At 33.8% G+C, this 22,532-nt stretch overlaps 2 protein-coding genes across 3 annotated transcripts; one reads left to right on the top strand and one right to left on the bottom strand.

Moving 5' to 3' along the window:
- Nucleotides 1–7,483: 7,483 nt before the first annotated feature.
- Nucleotides 7,484–10,971, top strand: LOC112002132 (aspartyl protease AED3). The gene is given in 4 exon segments (XM_024034292.2): nucleotides 7,484–7,723; nucleotides 7,726–8,102; nucleotides 9,309–9,783; nucleotides 10,409–10,971. Coding segments are annotated over 4 exon segments (1,293 nt in total). The 5' UTR covers nucleotides 7,484–7,638; the 3' UTR covers nucleotides 10,765–10,971.
- Nucleotides 10,972–17,069: 6,098 nt separating this feature from the next.
- Nucleotides 17,070–21,955, bottom strand: LOC112018280 (probable LRR receptor-like serine/threonine-protein kinase At3g47570). 2 transcript variants are annotated; one of them, XM_065759544.1, is made up of 3 exons: nucleotides 19,278–21,955; nucleotides 18,580–18,999; nucleotides 17,070–17,960 (listed from the first exon to the last, which is right to left on the bottom strand). In XM_065759544.1, the coding sequence occupies exons 1-2, from the start codon at nucleotides 21,931–21,933 to the stop codon at nucleotides 18,584–18,586; spliced, it is 3,072 nt and encodes a 1,023-aa protein (XP_065615616.1). In that variant the 5' UTR covers nucleotides 21,934–21,955; the 3' UTR covers nucleotides 17,070–17,960; nucleotides 18,580–18,583. The 2 variants fall into 2 exon arrangements, with proteins under 2 accessions (XP_065615616.1, XP_065615617.1); XM_065759545.1 differs by lacking the exon at nucleotides 17,070–17,960 and having other exon boundaries at nucleotides 18,686–18,800.
- Between the last annotated feature and the right edge of the window lie 577 nt (nucleotides 21,956–22,532).

The raw sequence follows: 22,532 nt of genomic DNA on the forward strand, positions 1-22,532 counted from the left end.
CTTCAGTAGAGTACGAGGAAAAATCAAAAAAGGAAAAAAGAATATGTGGTATCTATGTAACTCAACGCATTTTACAACTGAAAATGTAGACCTTGGAATTTACCATCATAAAGATCATAGTTTTTGATCAGATATATATCTGGAATACTAAATTGGTATGAAAAGGTTCTAAATTGTGTAAAAACTGCAATAGTTTCAAAGTTTAAACCATGCTAATCAAGGTGACTGTTGTATTCCGGTTTCATATTCTAAATAACTGTTATAAGTACGTTTAAGACTCAAAAAATAATAATAATAATAATAAATAAATAAAATTTGTTGTAAGTATAAGAAATTAAGGAGTGCTATATCTATAACATTTTTCATAACAAATTTTAAGTAGCAGGTTATGAATTTTTATCGTGAATCTATAAATAAAATTACTTTTTTGCCCGCCAGTAACAACTTGTCATCTATGATTTATTGTGAAAATGTTGTGAAAATGCTGTGGATATAGAAGTTTTCTAAGAAAATTTATATTTTGTGTTGGCTCTTCTTAATTACCTAGTTAGGGGTTTTTTTTTTTTTAATTTTAATTTTATTTTTATTTTTAATTTTTTTGAGGGACTAGTTAAGGATTTAAGAATATACCTCAAACAAAAAAGAAGAAGTTGAGGGTTTAAGAATTAGCACCGAAATAACTTTTTCTATCACTTAGAGAATTGCATGCATAATTTGTCATTTTCTTTTCTAAGCTCATGTAGTCTTCATTAGTGTTGGTGGACATTTACTTCCAAGTAAATATTCGAAGAAAGTTTGATTATGAAAAGAAATTCACCATCAGTCAATTTAAAATGGTGATCTAATCGAGCCGACTACGTACTTATTGAGAATGAATAATAACTAGTACTTGGTTTGGACTTGCCTAAGAAAAAAGGAAGGTAAGATTAGATGGAAAATGCTTGACAAATGAGAGGTTTGTTTTTTTTTTTTTTGGTTAATTAACCTAACAGGCTAACACATGCTACACATCCGGACATACAGTTTCAATAAAACTTGGACTTGGGATAATTAAAGTATGTTATTTGGTTTTCAAAATGCAAATTGTAGGTATGTGGATTTCAGAAACAGGAAGCATGACAAGCATTCTATAATCAAGCGAGGTAGCTAAAATGTCCAGGAGTTCAAAATCAAACACCTACGAGAAAAGAACAACTTATTAATTAAGCCAAAGACCAACAGGGTTGGTCGAAGGCACTCTGAAGTTTAAGTCAATAAGGAAATAAATATTTTCTAAGAGAATGGAAGATAAATAGCATATTTGAAAACATACTTTCTCAAATAGAGCTTAGATAGGTTATGTTATAGGGTTCGTTGGTAAGACTGAGATTTTCCCTCAAAAGTCTTGACAATACACCATTCTCTCAAATTGGTTAATAGGAGAAGCTCCTTTCTAATCCCCTCGGCCGCAAAGTTGTGGCACCTATTTTTTTACAATTAATGCAAACATAACGGTAGATGAGGGATACTAAATGCAAAAGTGGTAGGAGAAGTGACCTTTTGTAAATGTTGCTTTTTATGCCAAAGTAGTCAGTCATCAAACTCTGGATGTTGTCTGTGAGAATTAGCATTAGGTAGGCTTTGTTTGTTTGTTATTCAACAACACTGGACCTTGTGTATGGAAGGGTACGGTGCAGAAATATTGATCGAATGTTGAGTTGTCGTCCTAGTCTAGATTGAACTAGATCGAGTTTGTACCCCCATTGACCTATGAAACATAAATACAAATAACTAAAATCGTAGGAAAAAAATATCCTATGTATCATATGCATATCTCTCACAGTAAATGGACCCCATGTCATAGAGGTTATCTATAGATCAACCATTCATATCTTGTGTGCTACACTTTTAGGTAGTTTGTAGTCATTCCACCATAAATTTGCCACCACCCACCGCCTTATATGCTATGGTACTTCTTCCTTAAAATGAGATGTGAGGGATCAACATATATAGAATGAGTGTTAGTTTTTGTAGGGTAAAAAAAGAAAAAAAGAGGAGTGTTTAGTTTGAAATGGACTTAATTAAAGCTACACTATCGTTTCTTATAATGGTGTGAATCAATCCTAATAAAGAGAAGAATCAATTTTAGGTTACTAATCCAATCCTAGAAGACTTATCTTATATCTCAAACATATTAGATATTTGATTGAATTATATGACTGCACGTTGGTAAGCATATGTCGAGTCTCACATTGAGTGTTATTAGATCGATTTGGTTTATATAAGTTATTAAGAGAAATGCTAATTGTAACTTGACTAGTTGACTGCTAATTATCCAAGCCAGCCTCATTGCTAGTCTACTTAAGACCTGAGATAAGAACCAGGAAAGTTGTATCAAACCCAAGTCAATGTTTGCTTGTGTGTAGGGCTAGATTGGGTTTCGGCATGGACAGGAAATACTTGGTTGTGCTACTCACATTGCGATCACATGCAAGGTTCATCCATAACTGTGATGTCAATGACTAATAGACAAAATTCCAGCAATTGCATCAAGAGTTGACTCTCATGACTTCTCAGAGATGAGCTTGACTGCACTATGGTGTATTTAATTCAATTTTGTTTTGTTTTCCATATCCTTAGCATGTTAGAGAGATCTTAATTTGAAAGGGAAGAAAGAAACAAAACACACACCACAACGCAAAAGACCCCCCATAACACAAACCAAGCAAAAAGCGAATCTGCTTTCTCTCTTTGCCTTTAGATCTTCCTTTCAACTTTTTTAATAATTGTATAAATCAAATCAAGAACTTAATAAATAATAATCATTACACAAAAGCAAGCATAAGAAATATAATAGACCCTTAAACATCGTGTCACTATCATCAAATGTTCCTTGTCCTTTTGCATTAGTTCTATTTTTATGAGAGATAGTGAATGATCTATGCTCATTGCTCTATGTATTACATTGCTAATATAAGGCATCTTTTTGACAAAACAAGATTAGGCTATAACTTAAACACTATTACAGATTGTCCCAGACATTGTTTTACAGATTACAAACTTTCTCATAGAATTTTCACAATTTTGTGATCAAGCTAGCAAAGATGAAAAAATTGTAGTCATTATAGGTCCATGTTCTTACAATCATATAATTTGCCAATTCAACAAGTTATGAAAAATTAGATACATGTACCTACCATTTCTCCTTTAATGTCTTTCAGCTATCACAATTGTCAAAGTGGGCTTCCTTGACAAATGCTAATTTGATCAATCAAATTTTTGTTTCTAGATGATTGAGTTTAATCAAATATTATTGTGCTATCATATCACAACCAAAGTGGGTTTTTTTGACAAATGCTAATTTGTTCAATCAAAATCTTTTCTTTTTGGATGACTTCAGTTCAATAATCAAGTATTATTGTTGAATGGTTCTGGGTCCTAGTCTTTACTGTAACCTATTATTGTGAGTATTGTATAGCCTAGTATTATTATTGATTAATTCCAATATGTGCAAGTTACCGTTAGAGGAGTATATTCCCTGGGATCCACAGCATATTATGTTCCTATCTATAGAGAAAGCTTAGTACACTAGGAAAATGGGTAATGAAAAATTGAAAATGACTCCATTTGTGCCGTGCACCATGCGTGGACTGTGTACTGTGTAGTGACGTGATTGGAATCATAACTGAAGCTCAAATTTATTGATGATAGAGTTCAGAATTCGCGTATAAGATTAGTGTTGAACTTGCGTGTTGTATTTAGAATGAAAAGTTTTATGTCACACTTTAGTCCTGAAGTTTACAACATTAAAGCATAATACTGTTCTTCAACTTTCCTAGCTTGAAAAATATAACAAGTACTTTCGGCACACTTGTTAATATAATCGGTACCCTCTGTACACATTACATTCACAATTTTATGCATGATATTCATATTTTATAAGGATATGATAGAATGAGTGTTAGTTTTTGTAGGGTAAAAAAAGAAAAAAAGAGGAGTGTTTAGTTTGAAATGGACTTAATTAAAGCTACACTATCGTTTCTTATAATGGTGTGAATCAATCCTAATAAAGAGAAGAATCAATTTTAGGTTACTAATCCAATCCTAGAAGACTTATCTTATATCTCAAACATATTAGATATTTGATTGAATTATATGACTGCACGTTGGTAAGCATATGTCGAGTCTCACATTGAGTGTTATTAGATTGATTTGGTTTATATAAGTTATTAAGAGAATTGCTAATTGTAACTTGACTAGTTGACTGCTAATTATCCAAGCCAGCCTTATTGCTAGTCTACTTAAGACCTGAGATAAGAACCAGGAAAGTTGTATCAAACCCAAGTCAATGTTTGCTTGTGTGTAGGGCTAGATTGGGTTTCGGCATGGACAGGAAATACTTGGTTGTGCTACTCACATTGCGATCACATGCAAGGTTCATCCATAACTGTGATGTCAATGACTAATAGACAAAATTCCAGCAATTGCATCAAGAGTTGACTCTCATGACTTCTCAGAGATGAGCTTGACTGCACTATGGTGTATTTAATTCAATTTTGTTTTGTTTTCCATATCCTTAGCATGTTAGAGAGATCTCAATTTGAAAGGGAAGAAAGAAACAAAACACACACCACAACGCAAAAGACCCCCCATAACACAAACCAAGCAAAAAGCGAATCTGCTTTCTCTCTTTGCCTTTAGATCTTCCTTTCAACTTTTTTAATAATTGTATAAATCAAATCAAGAACTTAATAAATAATAATCATTACACAAAAGCAAGCATAAGAAATATAATAGACCCTTAAACATCGTGTCACTATCATCAAATGTTCCTTGTCCTTTTGCATTAGTTCTATTTTTATGAGAGATAGTGAATGATCTATGCTCATTGCTCTATGTATTACATTGCTAATATAAGGCATCTTTTTGACCAAAACAAGATTAGGCTATAACTTAAACACTATTACAGATTGTCCCAGACATTGTTTTACAGATTACAAACTTTCTCATAGAATTTTCACAATTTCGTGATCAAGCTAACAAAGATGAAAAAATTGTAGTCATTATAGGTCCATGTTCTTACAATCATATAATTTGCCAATTCAACAAGTTATGAAAAATTAGATACATGTACCTACCATTTCTCCTTTAATGTCTTTCAGCTATCACAATTGTCAAAGTGGGCTTCCTTGACAAATGCTAATTTGATCAATCAAATTTTTGTTTCTAGATGATTGAGTTTAATCAAATATTATTGTGCTATCATATCACAACCAAAGTGGGTTTTTTTGACAAATGCTAATTTGTTCAATCAAAATCTTTTCTTTTTGGATGACTTCAGTTCAATAATCAAGTATTATTGTTGAATGGTTCTGGGTCCTAGTCTTTACTGTAACCTATTATTGTGAGTATTGTATAGCCTAGCATTATTATTGATTAATTCCAATATGTGCAAGTTACCGTTAGAGGAGTATATTCCCTGGGATCAACAGCATATTATGTTCCTATCTATAGAGAAAGCTTAGTACACTAGGAAAATGGGTAATGAAAAATTGAAAAAAGAATCCATTTGTGCCGTGCACCATACGTGGACTGTGTACTGTGTAGTGACGTGATTGGAATCATAACTGAAGCTCAAATTTATTGATGATAGAGTTCAGAATTCGCGTACAAGATTAGTGTTGAACTTGCGTGTTGTATTTAGAATGAAAAGTTTTATGTCACACTTTAGTCCTGAAGTTTACAACATTAAAGCATAATACTGTTCTTCAACTTTCCTAGCTTGAAAAATATAACAAGTACTTTCGGCACACTTGTTAATATAATCGGTACCCTCTGTACACATTACATTCACAATTTTATGCATGATATTCATATTTTATAAGGATATGCACATTTAAAACATAAAAAGGGTAGTTTGATAATCACCAAAAAATAGTGACTCTTCCTTTTACAATTTAAAAGAGAATATAATAGTGAAGTTCCAATTAATTAAACTAGAAAAGCTCTTTGTTGGCGAATCAAAGATTTAGATTGAATTTTGCCTATTATACCCAAAGTAACTCTCTTGATGATAAAGAAAAAATGTAGTAGATATTATTGTTTGTACCTATATATAATTTATTTATTTATAGAAGTAGAGCTTTTGAGAGATGTATTTATAGACTCATGACAGAACAACCTATACATAAAAACAATTGAAGTGAAAATAATAAATACATGTATACATAATCCAACATATATATTTTGGCTCATATTGCACACTCCTATTTAATGTGCCTAGGAAAGTAGTTCACCTCCAAAACTATAAAAGAAGTTCACGTTTTGCATCCCTAAAGTACCAACAACTAAAATCTTTTGTACTATTAGGTGGCATATGCATTGTTTGCTAACAAACAAAAAAACAGAGAAGAATGTGTTGTGAAGCCAAATAAATTATCATATTTTACTATAGAAAAAAGTGTATTCTTTCCTCTTTAAAAAACTCATAGTTTACCTGCTCAAACATAATCAAGTCCATAATCTAGTGCTCCCTCTATGTACATTTAATAACATTGCTTATAGTGCTTATCCCATATCATAGAATATCCCAAATCTCTATAACTCTCTCTAGGGTGGGTATAACATAGAGTCATAGACAAAGAGAGGCCCAGTTTACAAAAGTAAATGGAATACAGTCTGTTAGCATAACTACGCACTCACTACATAATTTCTACGAGTCACTCACTTCCACTACACTCCTTAGTCCTTTTACTCAAGTGCACAACAGCCCATCCCTCCCTTCCCCGACACAAAAAAATATCTAATTCTTGATACGCACTTCTTATTGTATAAGTCGGCAAAGGCAGGTTGCTGTATTTGGGGTTGTATCGTCGGCAAAGGCAGGTTGATGTATCTAGGGGCTTGAGACATTTTTAAAATTATTAATTAACATGATTTTTTTTTTTTTTTTGAGAAAGTCTATAAAGTATAGACATAAAAAAATTTGACAAAACATTTTACACATGTTGATATGGCAAATTGATAATGGTATGGAAAAAAAAATGATGTTAGTGATGGACCTAAATGAAAATTAGTAAAAGTTTGTCAATTTAATTGTTGTGAAATTTTTAATGTATTAATTGTTCTTTTTTTTTTTTTTTTTTAAGAAATCCTACGTGTTAAATTGTGTTAAATTGTTACGGTTCTAATTTGAACCCACTATTTAAATGATTTTTTTTTTGCACACTAATAACAGCTATTAACAACTTACTATTTAAGATTTGTTGTTAAAGTATTGTAAAAAATATTGTGGAGATATCATTTTTTTTCTTTTTTTATTTGATAACAAATATTATTTTATTTATTAGATAATATTTGAGTTTTATTAATACTATTACAATGATATAACCCTACTGGTTAAAATTTGGTATTTTTCTCTGCTTGGGCCGTAGACCACCGCTTCATTTGCTTATTCTATAGAGCTTGCCTATTGGTACATATTTTCGGTAAAATCGCATCACGATTATTCGGCATGACAGTGAGTGTGCAATAAGCAATGCGGGACAATCATTCTCACAAGCGCACACACAGTATTCCACCTATATAAATAGGCACACTCTTGGCCACACTAAACCATCAAAGCCTAAGTACTCAACCTCACAACTGAAGTATAGAGCCATGGCAATGAGAACCCTTCTCTTCTCACTAGCCCTCCTCTGCATTTCCCTTGTCCACTGCCTAAACCCCAAATGTGAGACCCCAGACAAGGCTCAACCCTCCAAGTCTTCCATGTATACAGCCCATGCTCCCCATTTAGACCCTCAAAGCCACTGTCATGGGAAGAGAGTATCCTCCAAATGCAGACCGAGGACCAAACCAGGCTTCAGTACTTGTCAAGCCTTGTGGCCAGGAGATCTGTGGTGCCAATTGCCTCAGGCAGGCAGATCATACAGAGCCCCACGTATATTGTGAGAGCCAAAATTGGTACACCACCTCAGACTCTGCTCATGGCCATGGACACTAGCAATGATGCTGCTTGGGTGCCTTGTTCTGGTTGTTTAGGGTGCTCTTCAACCTTGTTTGCCTCTGCTAGTTCCACCACTTATAAGCCTCTTGGTTGTGGAGCTCCTCAGTGCAAGCAGGTACTGTTTACACTAAAATGAATTATAATGGCTACTAATAACAATTTTCATAATTTTTCAAAACTTTTAAATTGACAAGCTTTTATCAGCTCTCATTTGTACTCATATTTTTTTTATAAAGTTTAGGTTGACAAATTTTATTGGACTCACTGTTAGCATCATTGTTTTACTTACTGTTAACAATTTCCCACTAGTTCTCCAATAGTGTATTTTGCTAGCTAGTTTAGCTCAATTTGTGGAGTAATTATTAGGTGGTTTGTGTTTCGAAGTGTCAATAAGTGAGATCTATGCCACTTAGACAATAATTGATCCTAAAGCTAATCAACTTCTGTTTTTTTTTTTTTTTTTTTTTTTTTTTTCAACTTCTGTTTTTTTTTTTTAATGAAACTGATTGCTTTGAATAATTTCTAACTTTTTCTAGTAGGTTCATTCTTCTCACGATGTTTCAATTTTTCTTTTATGGCCTGAGTCTACGGCTATACTTTCGGATAGTTAATGTGGGCCCAATTTTTAAGACCCATTTGCCTTTTTTTTTTTTTTGTCTTTTTTTTTTTTTGGTTGTTGTTGATAAGTTAAGATCCATTTACAATGATAAGGATTGTGCACATTTGATGTGCCATATAGGCAATCCCTGTCGAGAAATAGATTGTCTTGGTACATACTTAGATCTCTAAGTATGTTTAGATTGTGATTAGTGTAATATAATAAAATGGGCAAAGTATGTTACATACCTAGTGTGTCATAAACTGAAATTGTGAACATCTTGTGTGCAACAACTATTATCCTAATAAAACTATATCAAAAGTGAGTTTATGTAGAAGTAATATTACGCTAATTAAACTTATTATTTCAATAAATTGTGAAGTAGGTCCGAGAAAAGTTGTATCATTACATTGTTTGATCTATGAAGTAGGTCCAAAAAAAAGTTGTACCATAACATTGTTTGATGATTAAAATATTTAGAGAGAAATTCAAAATAATTAAAAACACAAACCCCTAATCCTAGAGTAATTATGCTGATGCTAAAAAAGAAAGATCTAAACAAACCTTTTTTACTGTTTAGTTTTGTTTTCTTTTTAGGTGCGAACGTGATATCATATCACCGACACAAAAGTTCACGGGTGTAAAGTCTATGGTTACTAAACAGAGAAAAGTAACAAAATTTCTGAAGCTTCTTTACACTAACATGCATGTGAATAATTTCAGGTACCCAACCCCACTTGTGGTGGCAGTGCCTGCAGTTTCAACCTGACCTATGGAAGCTCTAGCATTGCAGCTGGCCTGTCCCAGGACACATTCACTTTAGCCACTGACCCCATCCCTGGCTACACCTTTGGTTGCATCCAAAAAACCACAGGTAACTCTATGCCACCACAGGGCCTATTGGGCTTGGGCCGAGGCTCATTGTCACTTCTATCCCAGACCCAAAACTTGTACCAATCCACATTTTCATATTGCTTGCCTAGCTTCAAGTCCCTCAACTTTTCTGGGTCTTTGAGGCTTGGCCCAGTTGCTCAGCCCAAGAGAATCAAGTACACACCCTTGCTCAGAAACCCCAGAAGATCATCATTGTACTATGTGAACTTGCAAGCAATAAGGGTTGGTAGGACAATTGTTAATATTCCACCTAGTGCACTGGCTTTCAATCCAACAACAGGCTCAGGGACCATCTTTGATTCTGGTATTGTTTTCATATACACTCATAAAACATTTTCCCTCATTAATTATTGTCATTCTGTGCATGAAAATTTGATTATAGTTGAATGCTTAAATATATGCCAAAACTTGGTCCATTATTAACTAAGGTACTGGTAGTCCATTAGTTTAGTTACAGTCACAAAATTTAAAATTTTGGTCTTGGATTTATTCTATCTTAAGAATTGTCCTGCTCCTTGTGTCTTATGGTCAAATTTTGTTTTGGAACAATAATATGGTGAGCTTTGTCATCTAATGATGACAAACAAGAATTGCATTTTTTTTTTGATGACAAACAAGAATTGCATGTTTCCTTTAAGAAAAAAGTGTGATATGCACACTGAGGACACATTCTTAAAGTCAAATAAGGAATCTTAATAATTCTATGGTCCATATACCACTATGTATCTGCAACATTATTATAATCAACATGCCCTGCTTTCTCATTGTAAGATGTATAGTACAAGCACTCACATTTGAGCATGAGTATCTCTTTATTCTAAACTATAAAATGAATACATTTGAAATAAGGATAATTGTTTTTCCCTTGTGCACCATGTTTTGTATAATCTAAAAAATGATTGACATACAAACCTTTTTGATTCAATCAGGCACTGTCTTCACCAGACTAGTCGCACCAGCATACAATGCCGTGAGAGACGAGTTCCGAAGGCGAGTGAAGGTTCCAACAGTGACATCCCTGGGTGGCTTTGACACATGCTACAATGTCCCAATTGTTGCACCCACAATAACATTCATTTTCGCAGGCATGAATGTGACACTACCACCAGACAACATACTCATCCACAGCACAGCAGGCAGCACCACATGCTTGGCCATGGCAGCTGCACCTGACAATGTGAACTCGGTGCTAAATGTGATAGCCAACATGCAGCAACAGAACCATCGGTTGCTTTTTGATGTACCCAATTCAAGGCTTGGCGTGGCCCGTGAGCTATGCACTTGATTTTGTTGGGTTTCTTATGAGTTAGGTCATATGGTTGTGGTGCATAATGCATGCGATCATTTTGGGTTTTTTTGTTGTTTTTTAACTTTTAATGCTTTATTAGAAATTTGTGATCAGTAAGGTATTATTTTTCTTTTTGGGTGGTACTTGTGGTTGTATTTGGCTTTACTAAGGTTTAATGCTAACTGTTACAATGTTGGACTAGTATGTCACGGGATTCTATGTGGTTTTTTTTTCAATTTAAGTTAGTGATTTACATTAGTGCCACAATGGTGGAACTAGGAAATTATATTTAGAGGCTGAATAAAAAATAAAATAATTAATATTTTTCTCAATATATGTTATAGAGTTCAATTAATAATTCTTTAATGTATTGGTTAAGGTTAATATTAAGTACTTTTTATGTTATAACTAGATTTTTAAATTTGAATTATAAACCATTAAATATAAAAATCAAAATTAAAAATTACTAATAAAATAAATATTTTTAAGAATAAGAATAACAATCAATGAAAGCTTAAAAAAAATCAAAATTTATATGTTAGATAATATATACATATATATATATATATATATAGGAAAAGAGAAAAGAATAAAGGAAGAGTCACATCCCTTGGGAGTAGAAAAGATGGTGGCTGCTAATGTCAATTCAAATAATGTTTGCTTTTGAAGTGGGCATGTTCTTCTCTTGAAATTGGAGAGTAAAAGCATTTTCCACTAAGCGCTAAAAACGAGCCAAACAAAACAAATTGGAGCAAAGGAAAGAAAAAGAACAGTGGACACAAAGAGGTGAAGCACGAAAGGAGAATCACTAAGAAATTGATGAGAGAAACAAAGACCCACATTGCGCCAGCTTCATGAAAAGGGTATAGAGTGCTCATAACATCCATTTTCACCACAGCCCAGCAACTTTGAAAAAAGGATATAGTGAAACCATTTGGTCCTGAAGCATTTTTTTTCCATTCATATGTTTTAAAGCCGCAATAACTTCCTCTTCCTCAAAACTTCTCTCCAACCAATTTGATTCTTCACTATCAAGCATGCTGAAATTTAACTTATCCAACCTAGGGCTCCAAGCTTCTATTTCAATGTATTATTGCTTGTAGAAGCAGACTATTTTTTTTACGAATCACTTCTGGATCCTCCCAAGAATTTAATCCATTATAAATCTTCCCTATAAAACTCTTCTGCCTATTTGAATTTTCCAACCAATGAAAGAACTTAATCACCCTTTTTCAGCCACAACGCCCTTGTTTTTCTTTTTTAATAAGTAAAAGTAATGTGACTTTATTATTGATCAATAGACTTTGTGTTCACGATGATGAACACAAAGTGTCAAAAAAGGTACAGACATCTCAAAAGGAAAATCTATGAGAAACTTCAAACTCTAAAATAGAAGAACAAATATTGCTCAAAGGCATATCCCATGAGTTTAGTAATCCATTTTTGTTGAGCAGAAGTGCCAATTCTTTGGTCTTACAGAAATTTTAATCTATGACGGTTAGTTCTAAGTTCTAACCACAAAAGTTTTTCCCAAAAAATATGGTCTCCACTTCTTGATTGCCACAACCAAAGCTAATAACTCAAATGGAGACTCTTGCCCTTCAATGCTTGACTGTGTAAAGCTACTGGTCTCTTCTGCTGCATTAAAACAGCCCCAAGTCCTAGACCAGAGGCATCATACTCAATGATGAAGGGTAAGGTGAAATCTGGTAAGGCCAAGATAGGTGGTGTAGAAACTGCTTCTTTCAATTTATGGAAAGCAACCTCAGCTTTAGGATCCCAATAAAATGAGTCTTTTTTAAGCAAGCCAGTAAGGGGCTGTGCAATTGAACCATAACCCTGAACAAATTTTCTGTAGTACCCAGTCAAGCCTAAAACACCTCTTAAGGCCTTGACAGTAGTTGGGATGGGCCACCGCTGCACAGGAGCTGTCTTTTTTGGGCTAGCTTTAACAACCTTACCAGAAATAATGTGGCCTAAATACTCAATTTCAGCACAACCAAAAACAAATTTAGACTACTTAGCATAAAGCTGGTGTATAAGAAGAACATCTAAAACAGCCGTAGGTGAATTACATGGTCAGTAAGTGTTTTACTAAAGACCAATATATCATTAAAAAAAAAAAAAAAAAACGAATACAAAGAGTCTCAACAATGATTGGGACATCAACCTCAATCATTTTGATTTGGTGGTAACCAGACCTAAGATCCAGCTTAGAAAAGATAGTAGCCCCAGCCAATTCACCTAAACTTCATCCACAACAGGGATAGGGAACTTATCTATAATTGTAGCCTTATTCAAAGCCATATAATCTATCTATACACATCTGCCAGCTGCCATCAGCTTTCATGACTAACCACACAGCGAATAAAAAGGGCTTTGGCTTGGCCAAATGGACCCTACTTCTAGCAATTCTTTTACAATTTTTTCAATCTCAAACTTTTAATAATAGGGATACCTATAAGGTCTTTCACAAATCGGCTGAACTCCATCTTTTAAGAGAATGCTTTGGTCATCCCTACTTCCAGCAATTCTTTTACAATTTTTTCAATCTTAGACTTTTAATAATAGGGATACCTATAAGGTCTTTCACAAATCGGCTGAACTCCATCTTTCAAGAGAGTGCTCTGCTTATGACCTCTAAAGGTAGGCAAGCCCATTGGTACCTTGAAGACTTTGGCAAACTCCTTCAACAAGTCACTCAAGAATGCAAGAAGCTGGTCTGAGATGGAAGAAACAGAAGAAGCAGGCAAGATTTGCAAAATCAAGCCCTTTTTGACTGGACCTTTAAGCAACTGCTCACCCTCCAAAATTGAAGTACCAGATTGCTTCAAGCCATAAAATATCACTTGCTTCTGCAAATACCAGAATTTCATAGTCAGCAACTTGAAATCCCATTTCCTTTTTTACCTACCGACCTTTTTGAATACAAGTTGCTGCGACTTAAATAATGCTCCCAAGTGTAGGATTGTCGCGAAGTAATAACTCGGAAAGTCCGAGGTAGAATCCACAGGGAAAATGGAACTGATTAGCAAACTACAAGAGAATAAAACTAAAATAATAAAGTTTAATTGAAGATATTTTTAATAATTTAGTGAAAGTAATTTAAATTGAGAGAAAATAACAATATATTAAGGCGCTAAGGTTTAGGGGTCCACACACAACACATTTATTAGTAGTCTTAACAATATTTATTTTATAACTCAACTAAAATTCATACGAAAGATGATTTTAGTCGGATGATTTAACAATAAAAACTCAAGAATTAATTGTCTAAGGTAGTTTCATGCAATTGATTGATTTTAGGCGAAACAAAACTAGTGAATTAGTTCGTAAGGAATACTAAGCATTTAACGTGCTCGGAGTCTACGATAAATCAAAGGATTATACAGAACTAAACACTTTTCTAGATGAGTAAAACAATCAAAAACATAAAAACATAAGCATTAAAACCAATAAATAATAGTTAAGAACATACCAATAAACGGTTGGGTTTCATTCCTTGTCTTAGCAAGGCTTCTAGCAAGCCATAACACAAATAAAACTCTAAACACTATAAAGAAACTTTAAGAAAACCTAAATTACATTCTACAACAGCCCTCTTCTGAATTTTGCCCTAAAGAGCCTTCAAATAGGTCAAGGAATCCTATTACAAGTTGAATTCCCGTTTGGAGGAAATCCTAGGTTTTTAGGCTTCAATTAACCAACGCTTTTGGCCCATTTAACTTCAGAATTCGGACTTTTGGTAACTAAAAAGTTGTAGCCCTTTAAGTTAGCTTTCCAGCCTAACTTGAATCATCTCGATTGGACATCTAAACCGAAAGTTACGCTCCAAATATTAATTGGTGTGCAAGCTGAAACCCTAATCTGAATTGAACTTGGATTTGATGCAAATTTCTTTTGATTCCTTGCTCCAATTGGACTTGAATTTAATTGGGTTGACCTTCTTTGACTTCATCATGGCTCTTGTAAAATTAAAGTCCATTAGCTTTCTTCTTTGCACAAATCCACTTATTTAATTTCATTATCCTACAAAAGACAAATTTACGCATTAAAATTCAATTAAGCACAAAATTGATTATTCAGCATTATTCCAAAACTAATTATAAAATGCATGAATTAACTCAAAATAAGTATGATAATGCTTTCTAATAATGATATAAATGTACAAAATTAAGCTATTATCACAAGTTCCAACAAACTCTTTAACTTTTTCTCTATCTATTTAAATATTTTTATTTTTTATCCCAATAACCCCCACAGCAGCACACCTACACCAAGGGATACCCCAAAAAAAAAAAAAACCCATGGAAACCCATAAATTCCCAACCAAACAAAGTTTGGCTCCAAACGCTCAATAAAAGATGATATGTATTCTTGTTAATTGCCATATACATGACTCACATAATCTAACTAACCGAGTAAGTCATATGTATTATACATAAGAGGGACACACAAATATCATCTTCTTAATTATTGGGAATTAAAATCCAAGACTCCAAACATTTTTAGAGACAAACTTTCTCCGCCCCACAAACCCACCCTGACCCACCTTTGACCAAATTCCATTTCTCATCAACCCACCACCTCGGTAGGTAAATTCTTACCCCCATCAACTCCCCACCTTGTGTCAAATTATAAATAGTATTAGTAGATCTAGTATTGTGTATTAGAAGTCAAAAGACCGATTTAAGAACCAAGTGTGGTTAGTATCTTACAATTCTTATCTCGTACTTAACTTGATTTATGAATCAAAATCAAGGAATGTAGATAGAGGTTTCCATTGTGTTTGAATCATATATTATAATTTTTATTTCTTCTAGATTGTAACTAAGGCCAAAAACTATATAATTGATTTTTAAAATTTTATTTGTGGTCATCATTTTTTTTTTTAATTAAAATTTTCAAGTTTTTTTTATTTTATTTAATATTCTCTTTATTTAATATCCCAAGCTAATTTTCCATCATAAGAGTTGTAATTGGGGATCCAAATATTTGTAGTCCATTGAGCAATATTCTCATAATATAAGATAAGATACTTCGATTGTCCTGTCTTTAAGCTTTCCTCATAGCATGGCGATTCTCGAAAAGAAATACTAATGGCATGACCAAGAATAGCATATGTTTGTTTGTTTAGACCCCTTAAAGCAGATTGTTTAACCCAATATATTAACCATGTGATTACTTAGGTTAATTATGAGATCTAGGTTAAACAAGAACAGATTATATCATGCACAGCTGCGGAAAATAAAGAACACAACAATATGATGACCTAAGAAAACCAATGAAACCAACAGTTTCAACGTAAAAACATGGAGATGATTTAACCTAGTTATCCTCAAGGTGAAACAAATCCATTATAGAGAATCAAAGTTTTTACAATTAGATTTAACCCTAAATTTATTATTATCTCTAGTAACTTACTGATACGACTACGTGCAAGCTTCGACTTCACGAACTCCTCATTTCTTATATTTGCACCACACAAGCACCCACGCTTGTAACTTTGAGATCCCGCTCAAAGGTTTCAGATCACAGCTTGTTGATCTTCGCTACAACTAGATTCCATCAGCACTTGATTGTAGATCTTGTTACGGTAAGTGCTTGTAGAGTTAGAAGGTACAAAACCTCTCAGATCTCATAGGAGTAACTCACAAGTCTTCCAAGAGCCTTCAAAACATAGTTAGAGTTTTCCTTTTATACATAAGAGTGTTGGATTGAAACTTTAAACGTTTTAGTGAGCTTGAGCCTGTTTAAAATTCTGCAAAAATTCTTTTTCTTCAATTTTCGATCGGTCAAGCTTCACAGAAAAAATAATCTTATTTCTTGCAGTTTGTATATTCTTGAGTCTTGACCTTTACAAGTTTGAGCAATGTCTAACACCTATCCTAAACATCTTTTTATTTATTTCTTTTTTCCGGTTTGCCAACACATACAAGTTGAAATTCTAAACATTTAATCCTAAATCTTTAGAACCTAACAGCATAGAACCGCATAAGGAATATAACATTGGCTGCATAGAAAAATCAATCTTTGGGTGTACTTGTTTTCATGCATAACTTTAGCCTTCATATATCAACTTAAAAATTTCTTGAGCACCTAAATTCTATAGGTCTTGATTGTGAATAGCTTGTTGGGGGAAAAATCCTAATCCCCTCTATGTTTTTGTGAATTAAAATATATAACTACCAAGCAATAGCAATATTATGGAAACAAAAAAAAAATTCCGGCAAACACCACATAAACACAACCACACAAGAACACCAAATCTTACGTGGAAAACCCTTTAGTGTAGAGGGAAAAAACCACGGGGCAGTTCCGAAAAATATCCACTATGAAATAGAGATTACAACTATCAAGTTTATATTAAACTTGAGTCCACAATAAATTGGATATACAACAAATAAATCTTAAGGAGTAAATACAATCTCACCGCAAAGCCAGTAGCAAAATCTTCTTTTGAATACTCCAACTTTCCATGGCTGTAGCACTCAAAAACACCATGAGAACTCCACCAATTTATCTTCCTTGTGTGTAACTTGAGCAAAGAAAAAAAAAATCTCCTTTTTCTTTTTCACTCTTTCACACTCTCACTTTCTATCTCTTCATTTGGTTTGCACCTCCTGAAGTGGCTGAATATCTCTTTGTGCATTTTGCTCTCTCCGGAAATCACCACACAAAAAAGGCCGAATGGCTCTCTGCACTTCAGCTCTTCTCACTCCAGGCCGAATGGCCTTTCTTTCTTTTTCTTCTCTTCTCTTCTCTTCAACGTGTCCAACACGCTTTGCAACACTTCTCAATAAGAGAAGTCAGACCATGCTTTTTGCTTCACCCAATTTTCTTTCTTCCTTACATGCTTGGGTCAAGTCTCATTACGAGACATGGCTTCCTTGAAGACTTTTGGAGGCAAGCTCTTAAATAAACTTTGACAGGCCATGTGGGCTGGACCCACACGGTGCTTTGCACCCAACATAGCTTTGGATGTAAACTTATTTAATAGCACATTAAAACATAAAGTTAATTATTTAAGAAGATATTACATACTTGAGACAGGAGGGGAAAAAAAAACATACATGAATCATGACTGCTATAAGGAAGCTACAATATTGATTATTCTCTCTAGTGTTATATATAATAAAAGTAGAAAATCATGATGAACACAACCTTCATAATAAATCATCATTCTTGTGCACCTACGAAGAAGGAAGATAATATCAATATATTAGAATGATAAGCTTCGGAATTCATAAATGACACTATGCTAAATGGTCATTTTCTCAAAAATAAATAGAATTCAAAAGATATTCATTTTCAGTAACTTAATATTTATGTTTTACTAGTGAGAAAATTCATGATGCGAGAATCCTTATTTGGGGTATGAAAAAATCCCAACCCATTCAATAATTGTGGAATTAGTGTGCATTTACTTGGATTTATTTAGAATTCTAAACAAGAAAACTTCTCCAACAAATTCGTTAACTTCAACTACACCCTTGAAATGTCTATGTTATTCATTCAGTAAAACTGAGATAATATAATCTTATGTTATCGATATAGAGACCTCCTACATCTTGTGGACCACTTCAACGATAAAAATCAACAAATAGAAAATAGATTTTAGAGGTATATTATGTGTTTTGGTATTAGAAAAAAGTAATTGGGCTTATTCCCCAACTAAATGCAACATAATGAGCTATATGATTAGTGACACCTTCTTCCCTTAAAATATTTGGACTAGTCTTATCATATTAGATCATTAGTTTGGGGTGCTACCAAATTATAACATATACACAAAGGCAAACAATATATTACCTGTTTATTGAAGCCTTTGTCTGCGTCTATTAGTTCCAAGAAGTTTCTGTCGAATTGAATGTAGCTCAATTATAACAGCACTCATGTTCATCCTTTCTCTTGGAAATTCAACCGAACAAGCAACCCCAATTTTGAAAATCATAATCAAGCATTCTTGACTTGTTACACTTCCATTTTGACCCTCATTGCGAGTAATGTTGTTTGTACGTGTCTCTCCTTCTCTTTCATGCACACGCAGAAGGATAGGATCTATAATGTCAATTATTTGTTCTGGCAAAACTGCTTTAACAAAGTCGTGGAGGTTTAAGTTATCTTGAAAAATATTATCAGTAGGCCTTTTTCCCGTGAACATCTCTAATAATAGTATGCCATAACTATATACATCACCACATGTTGACACGTTATTTCCTAAACCATACTCTGCAATAAACAGTTACATATAACATATATGTGACGTGAGCATAGGTTTCTACTAAAAAAAAAGATGGAAAAATATATGTAACATACAAGTATATTAAAAGAGCATTTTCAATGGTGTATAATAAGAATTAAGATAAGCGGAAAATTTTTTTATATATCATTCTATTTTTTTGGCTACAGTACGTCCTTGTTAAAATCTTCCTTCAAAACTTTAAAATATAGTAAAAGACAAAGGGAAAAGGAACACAACTAAATTTAAAAAATAAAAAAATATTTACCTGGAGGAGCATAACCAATTGTGCCTCTTATCCCAATGGAGCTTGATTGGTGAATAGAACAATCTTGGGTTGCATCAAAAAGCAATCTTGCCAAGCCAAAGTCACCTACATGTCCAACCATTTCATCATCAAGAAGAACATTGCTAGGCTTGAGGTCACAGTGAATGATTGGTGTATGGCAATGATGATGAAGATAATTCAATGCATTAGCAACATCAATGGCAATATCCAGTCTCTGAAGAAGACTCAAATTCCTTGGTTCCTCAAGAGTCTCACCTATTCTTAGAGTTGGATGTAGCCATTCATCTAGGTTGCCATTTGCCATGAACTCATATACCAATGCTTTAAAATCATTACCTTGATGGTCAATACTAGAACATGATGTAAGAACCTTTACAATATTTCGATGTCTAATGTTTTGTAGAGCCTCACACTCGGCCATGAAACTTTTAGAAGCTCCATGATGCAAAAGATTGAGCACCTTGACAGCAATCGTATGTCTACCTTGATCAAGAATTCCTTTATACACAGATCCAAAGTTACCCATACCAATTAAATTGGTAGAAGAGAACCCATCAGTTGCTTTAAGGAGATTTTGGTAAGATAGATTCAAAAGCAAATTCCCCAAGTCAATTGAGGTATTTTCTTTTCTTTTCTTTCTTAAAGATGAAAGAAATAGAAGTGACAGAACCAAAGTTACTCCAAGAAGCCCAGAAAATATAGAGAATATTAACTTAAGGGTGACGGTCAACTTTCTCTTCTTAGATTTTTGGTATTTACATTTCGGAAGCTGAAACTTAGGTATACCCCCACAAAGCTTACTATTACCCTTAACAAAAGTTGCACTTCCGTTCTTAAAAACTCCAATTGTTGGCACCTCACCGTCAAAATTGTTATAAGATAGATTCAAAAATTGCAAATAGACAAAGAGCTCCAAAAAGTTTGGAATTTGTCCAAACAAATTATTGTTGGAAAGATCAAGATCTTCAAGACCTCTTAATGATTCCAAAGAAGATGGAACAATTCCTTGGAAGAGGTTTCCTCTCATGGCTAGAGTTTCAAGCTTTACACAACTACCAAGACTTGTTGGAATTTTACCAAAAAACTTGTTTTCAGAAATATCCAGATATTCAAGATTCTTAAAATTTCCTATTTCCATCGGAAGTGCTCCAGCAAATTGGTTGGCAGACAAATCAAGAAAAGTTAATGAGAATGAGAGACCAATAACTTGTGGAGATATTGAACCATTGAGATTGTTATTAGCAAGATTCAAAGAAAACAATTCTTTGCACTTGCTTAGACTTAATGGGATGTTTCCTTCAAAATTATTATAAAGTAAATACAAGTTAATCAAGGCCGTTAAATTTCCAAGAGAGGAAGGAATGTTCCCAAAGAAATTGTTTGCATGTAATTCCAAAACTTTTAACTTTTGAAGCTGTCCAATTTCAGAGGGAATGTTACCTGATAATTTGTTGTTCCACATGTTAAGTCTCTCCAAGTTGATCATGTTTCCAATTTCAATAGGAATCTTTCCATATATTTTATTATTATCTAGAGTTAAATAGATAAGAGTAGTTGAGAAATTTCCAATGCACTTAGGCAACTCTCCCCCAAAGTTGTTGAAACTTATCTCCAACCTAGTCAAATAGCTGGAATTTGTCAAAGAACAAAGAAAACTCAAGTCATTCTCACCTCCATTTCCAAAATTGTTACTGCTAATGGAAAAAGAGGAAATTTTATTTAACTTTTCCAGAGAATGAACTTTTCCACTTAGCTCATTTAGATCCAATTGAAATGTCCCTAAATTTGAGGCATTAAATATTGCAACAGGGATAGATCCAGTAAATTGGTTGTTTGCAATAATAAATGCTTCCATATTTTGTAGGGTGATATCTATGTATGATGGAAGATGTCCTTGGATTTGGTTGTCTGCTATATCAAATAGTATCAATGAAGAGAGATTGGATATTGAGGGAGGAATTGTACCAGACAACCTATTTCCTGCCACACTAAAGAATATAAGTTTGGTCAATTGACCAAAAAAAGTAGGGATAATCCCGCCTAAGTTATTATCAGATGCTACAAAGGCGTATAGAGAGGGTAAGTTCCCAAATGAAGGTGGGATAACTCCTATCATTTTATTGTTAAGAATAAAAAAGGATTGGAGCTTTGACAAGTTGCCAAGCGCTGCAGGGATTTCTCCAGTCAGAAGGTTGTAACCGATAGAAAGTTTTTTGAGATTGACGCAACTGGATAAATTGCTAGGAATTTTACCACTGATTGAGTTATTGTTCAATCGTAAAACTTGCAATTTATGCAAATAACCAATTTCAAGAGGGATTTCATTATTAAAGCTGTTGTTTTCGAGGGTTATTTGCCTCAAAAAACTTAAATTTCCAATATGAGGTGATATGGAGCCTACCAGTTTCGAAGATGACAAATTCAATACGGTGACCCTCTGATGTTGGCGACCACAGGTGACCCCTAGCCATTGGCAAAAGTGGATGCTGTCATTCCAAGAGCTCATAACCTGGAGAGGATCATCAGTGATCTTGGCTTTGAACTCAAGCAATGCTAACCGGTCTGTCTCATTATTCCTGCCAGCAACAAAGGTGACCAACAAGCCACAACACAAGAGAAGGATAAAAGCATGCATGGAAAAAAAAAAGGATGGTGGAGCTGAATGTGTGTGTTTTTGGTCTGACCAACCAAGTTTGAAAATATCTTGAGATTTGTGCACAACATTTTTGTTGCTTGAGAAAATTCAAATGGGAGAATGATTGAAACTTGTTTTTGACAAAATTTGGGTTTAAAAAAATTTGGGTTTTTGAAAAAGCATTTCATCTCATACTCATGCATTTTGCTTTTCTTGTTTAATGCTTTGAGGAGTAGTTTTTCAAAACTAGGTTTGTGTCTTTCAAAACTGGATTTTTTTAAAATTTTTAGTGAGCCTCTGCCCATTTCGATTGATCCAGTCTGTTTTTCGATCGATCGAAAAAGTGCCTTAGTTTGTTCTAAAATGACTGTTTCATTCGATCGATCGAATGTAATTTTTGATCGATTGAATATCGTGAAGAGGCTTTTTTAAAAAGGTTTTGATCTGACTTTTTCAAAGTTCCTATTCATCTTTTCAAACTTTTTCTCTTCTCTCTCCGCGTTGGCAAGGCTCCACCTTGAGATTTTTGTCGTTTTCCTCCGTTGTTTTTGCAAGATCTCTCTCTCCTCAATCTGGTAAGACTCTTTTGCCCTTCCTTT

This window comes from Quercus suber, unplaced genomic scaffold (genome assembly GCF_002906115.3).
Source record: "Quercus suber isolate HL8 unplaced genomic scaffold, Cork oak 2.0 scaffold_331, whole genome shotgun sequence".
Classification (NCBI taxonomy): Eukaryota; Viridiplantae; Streptophyta; class Magnoliopsida; order Fagales; family Fagaceae; genus Quercus; species Quercus suber.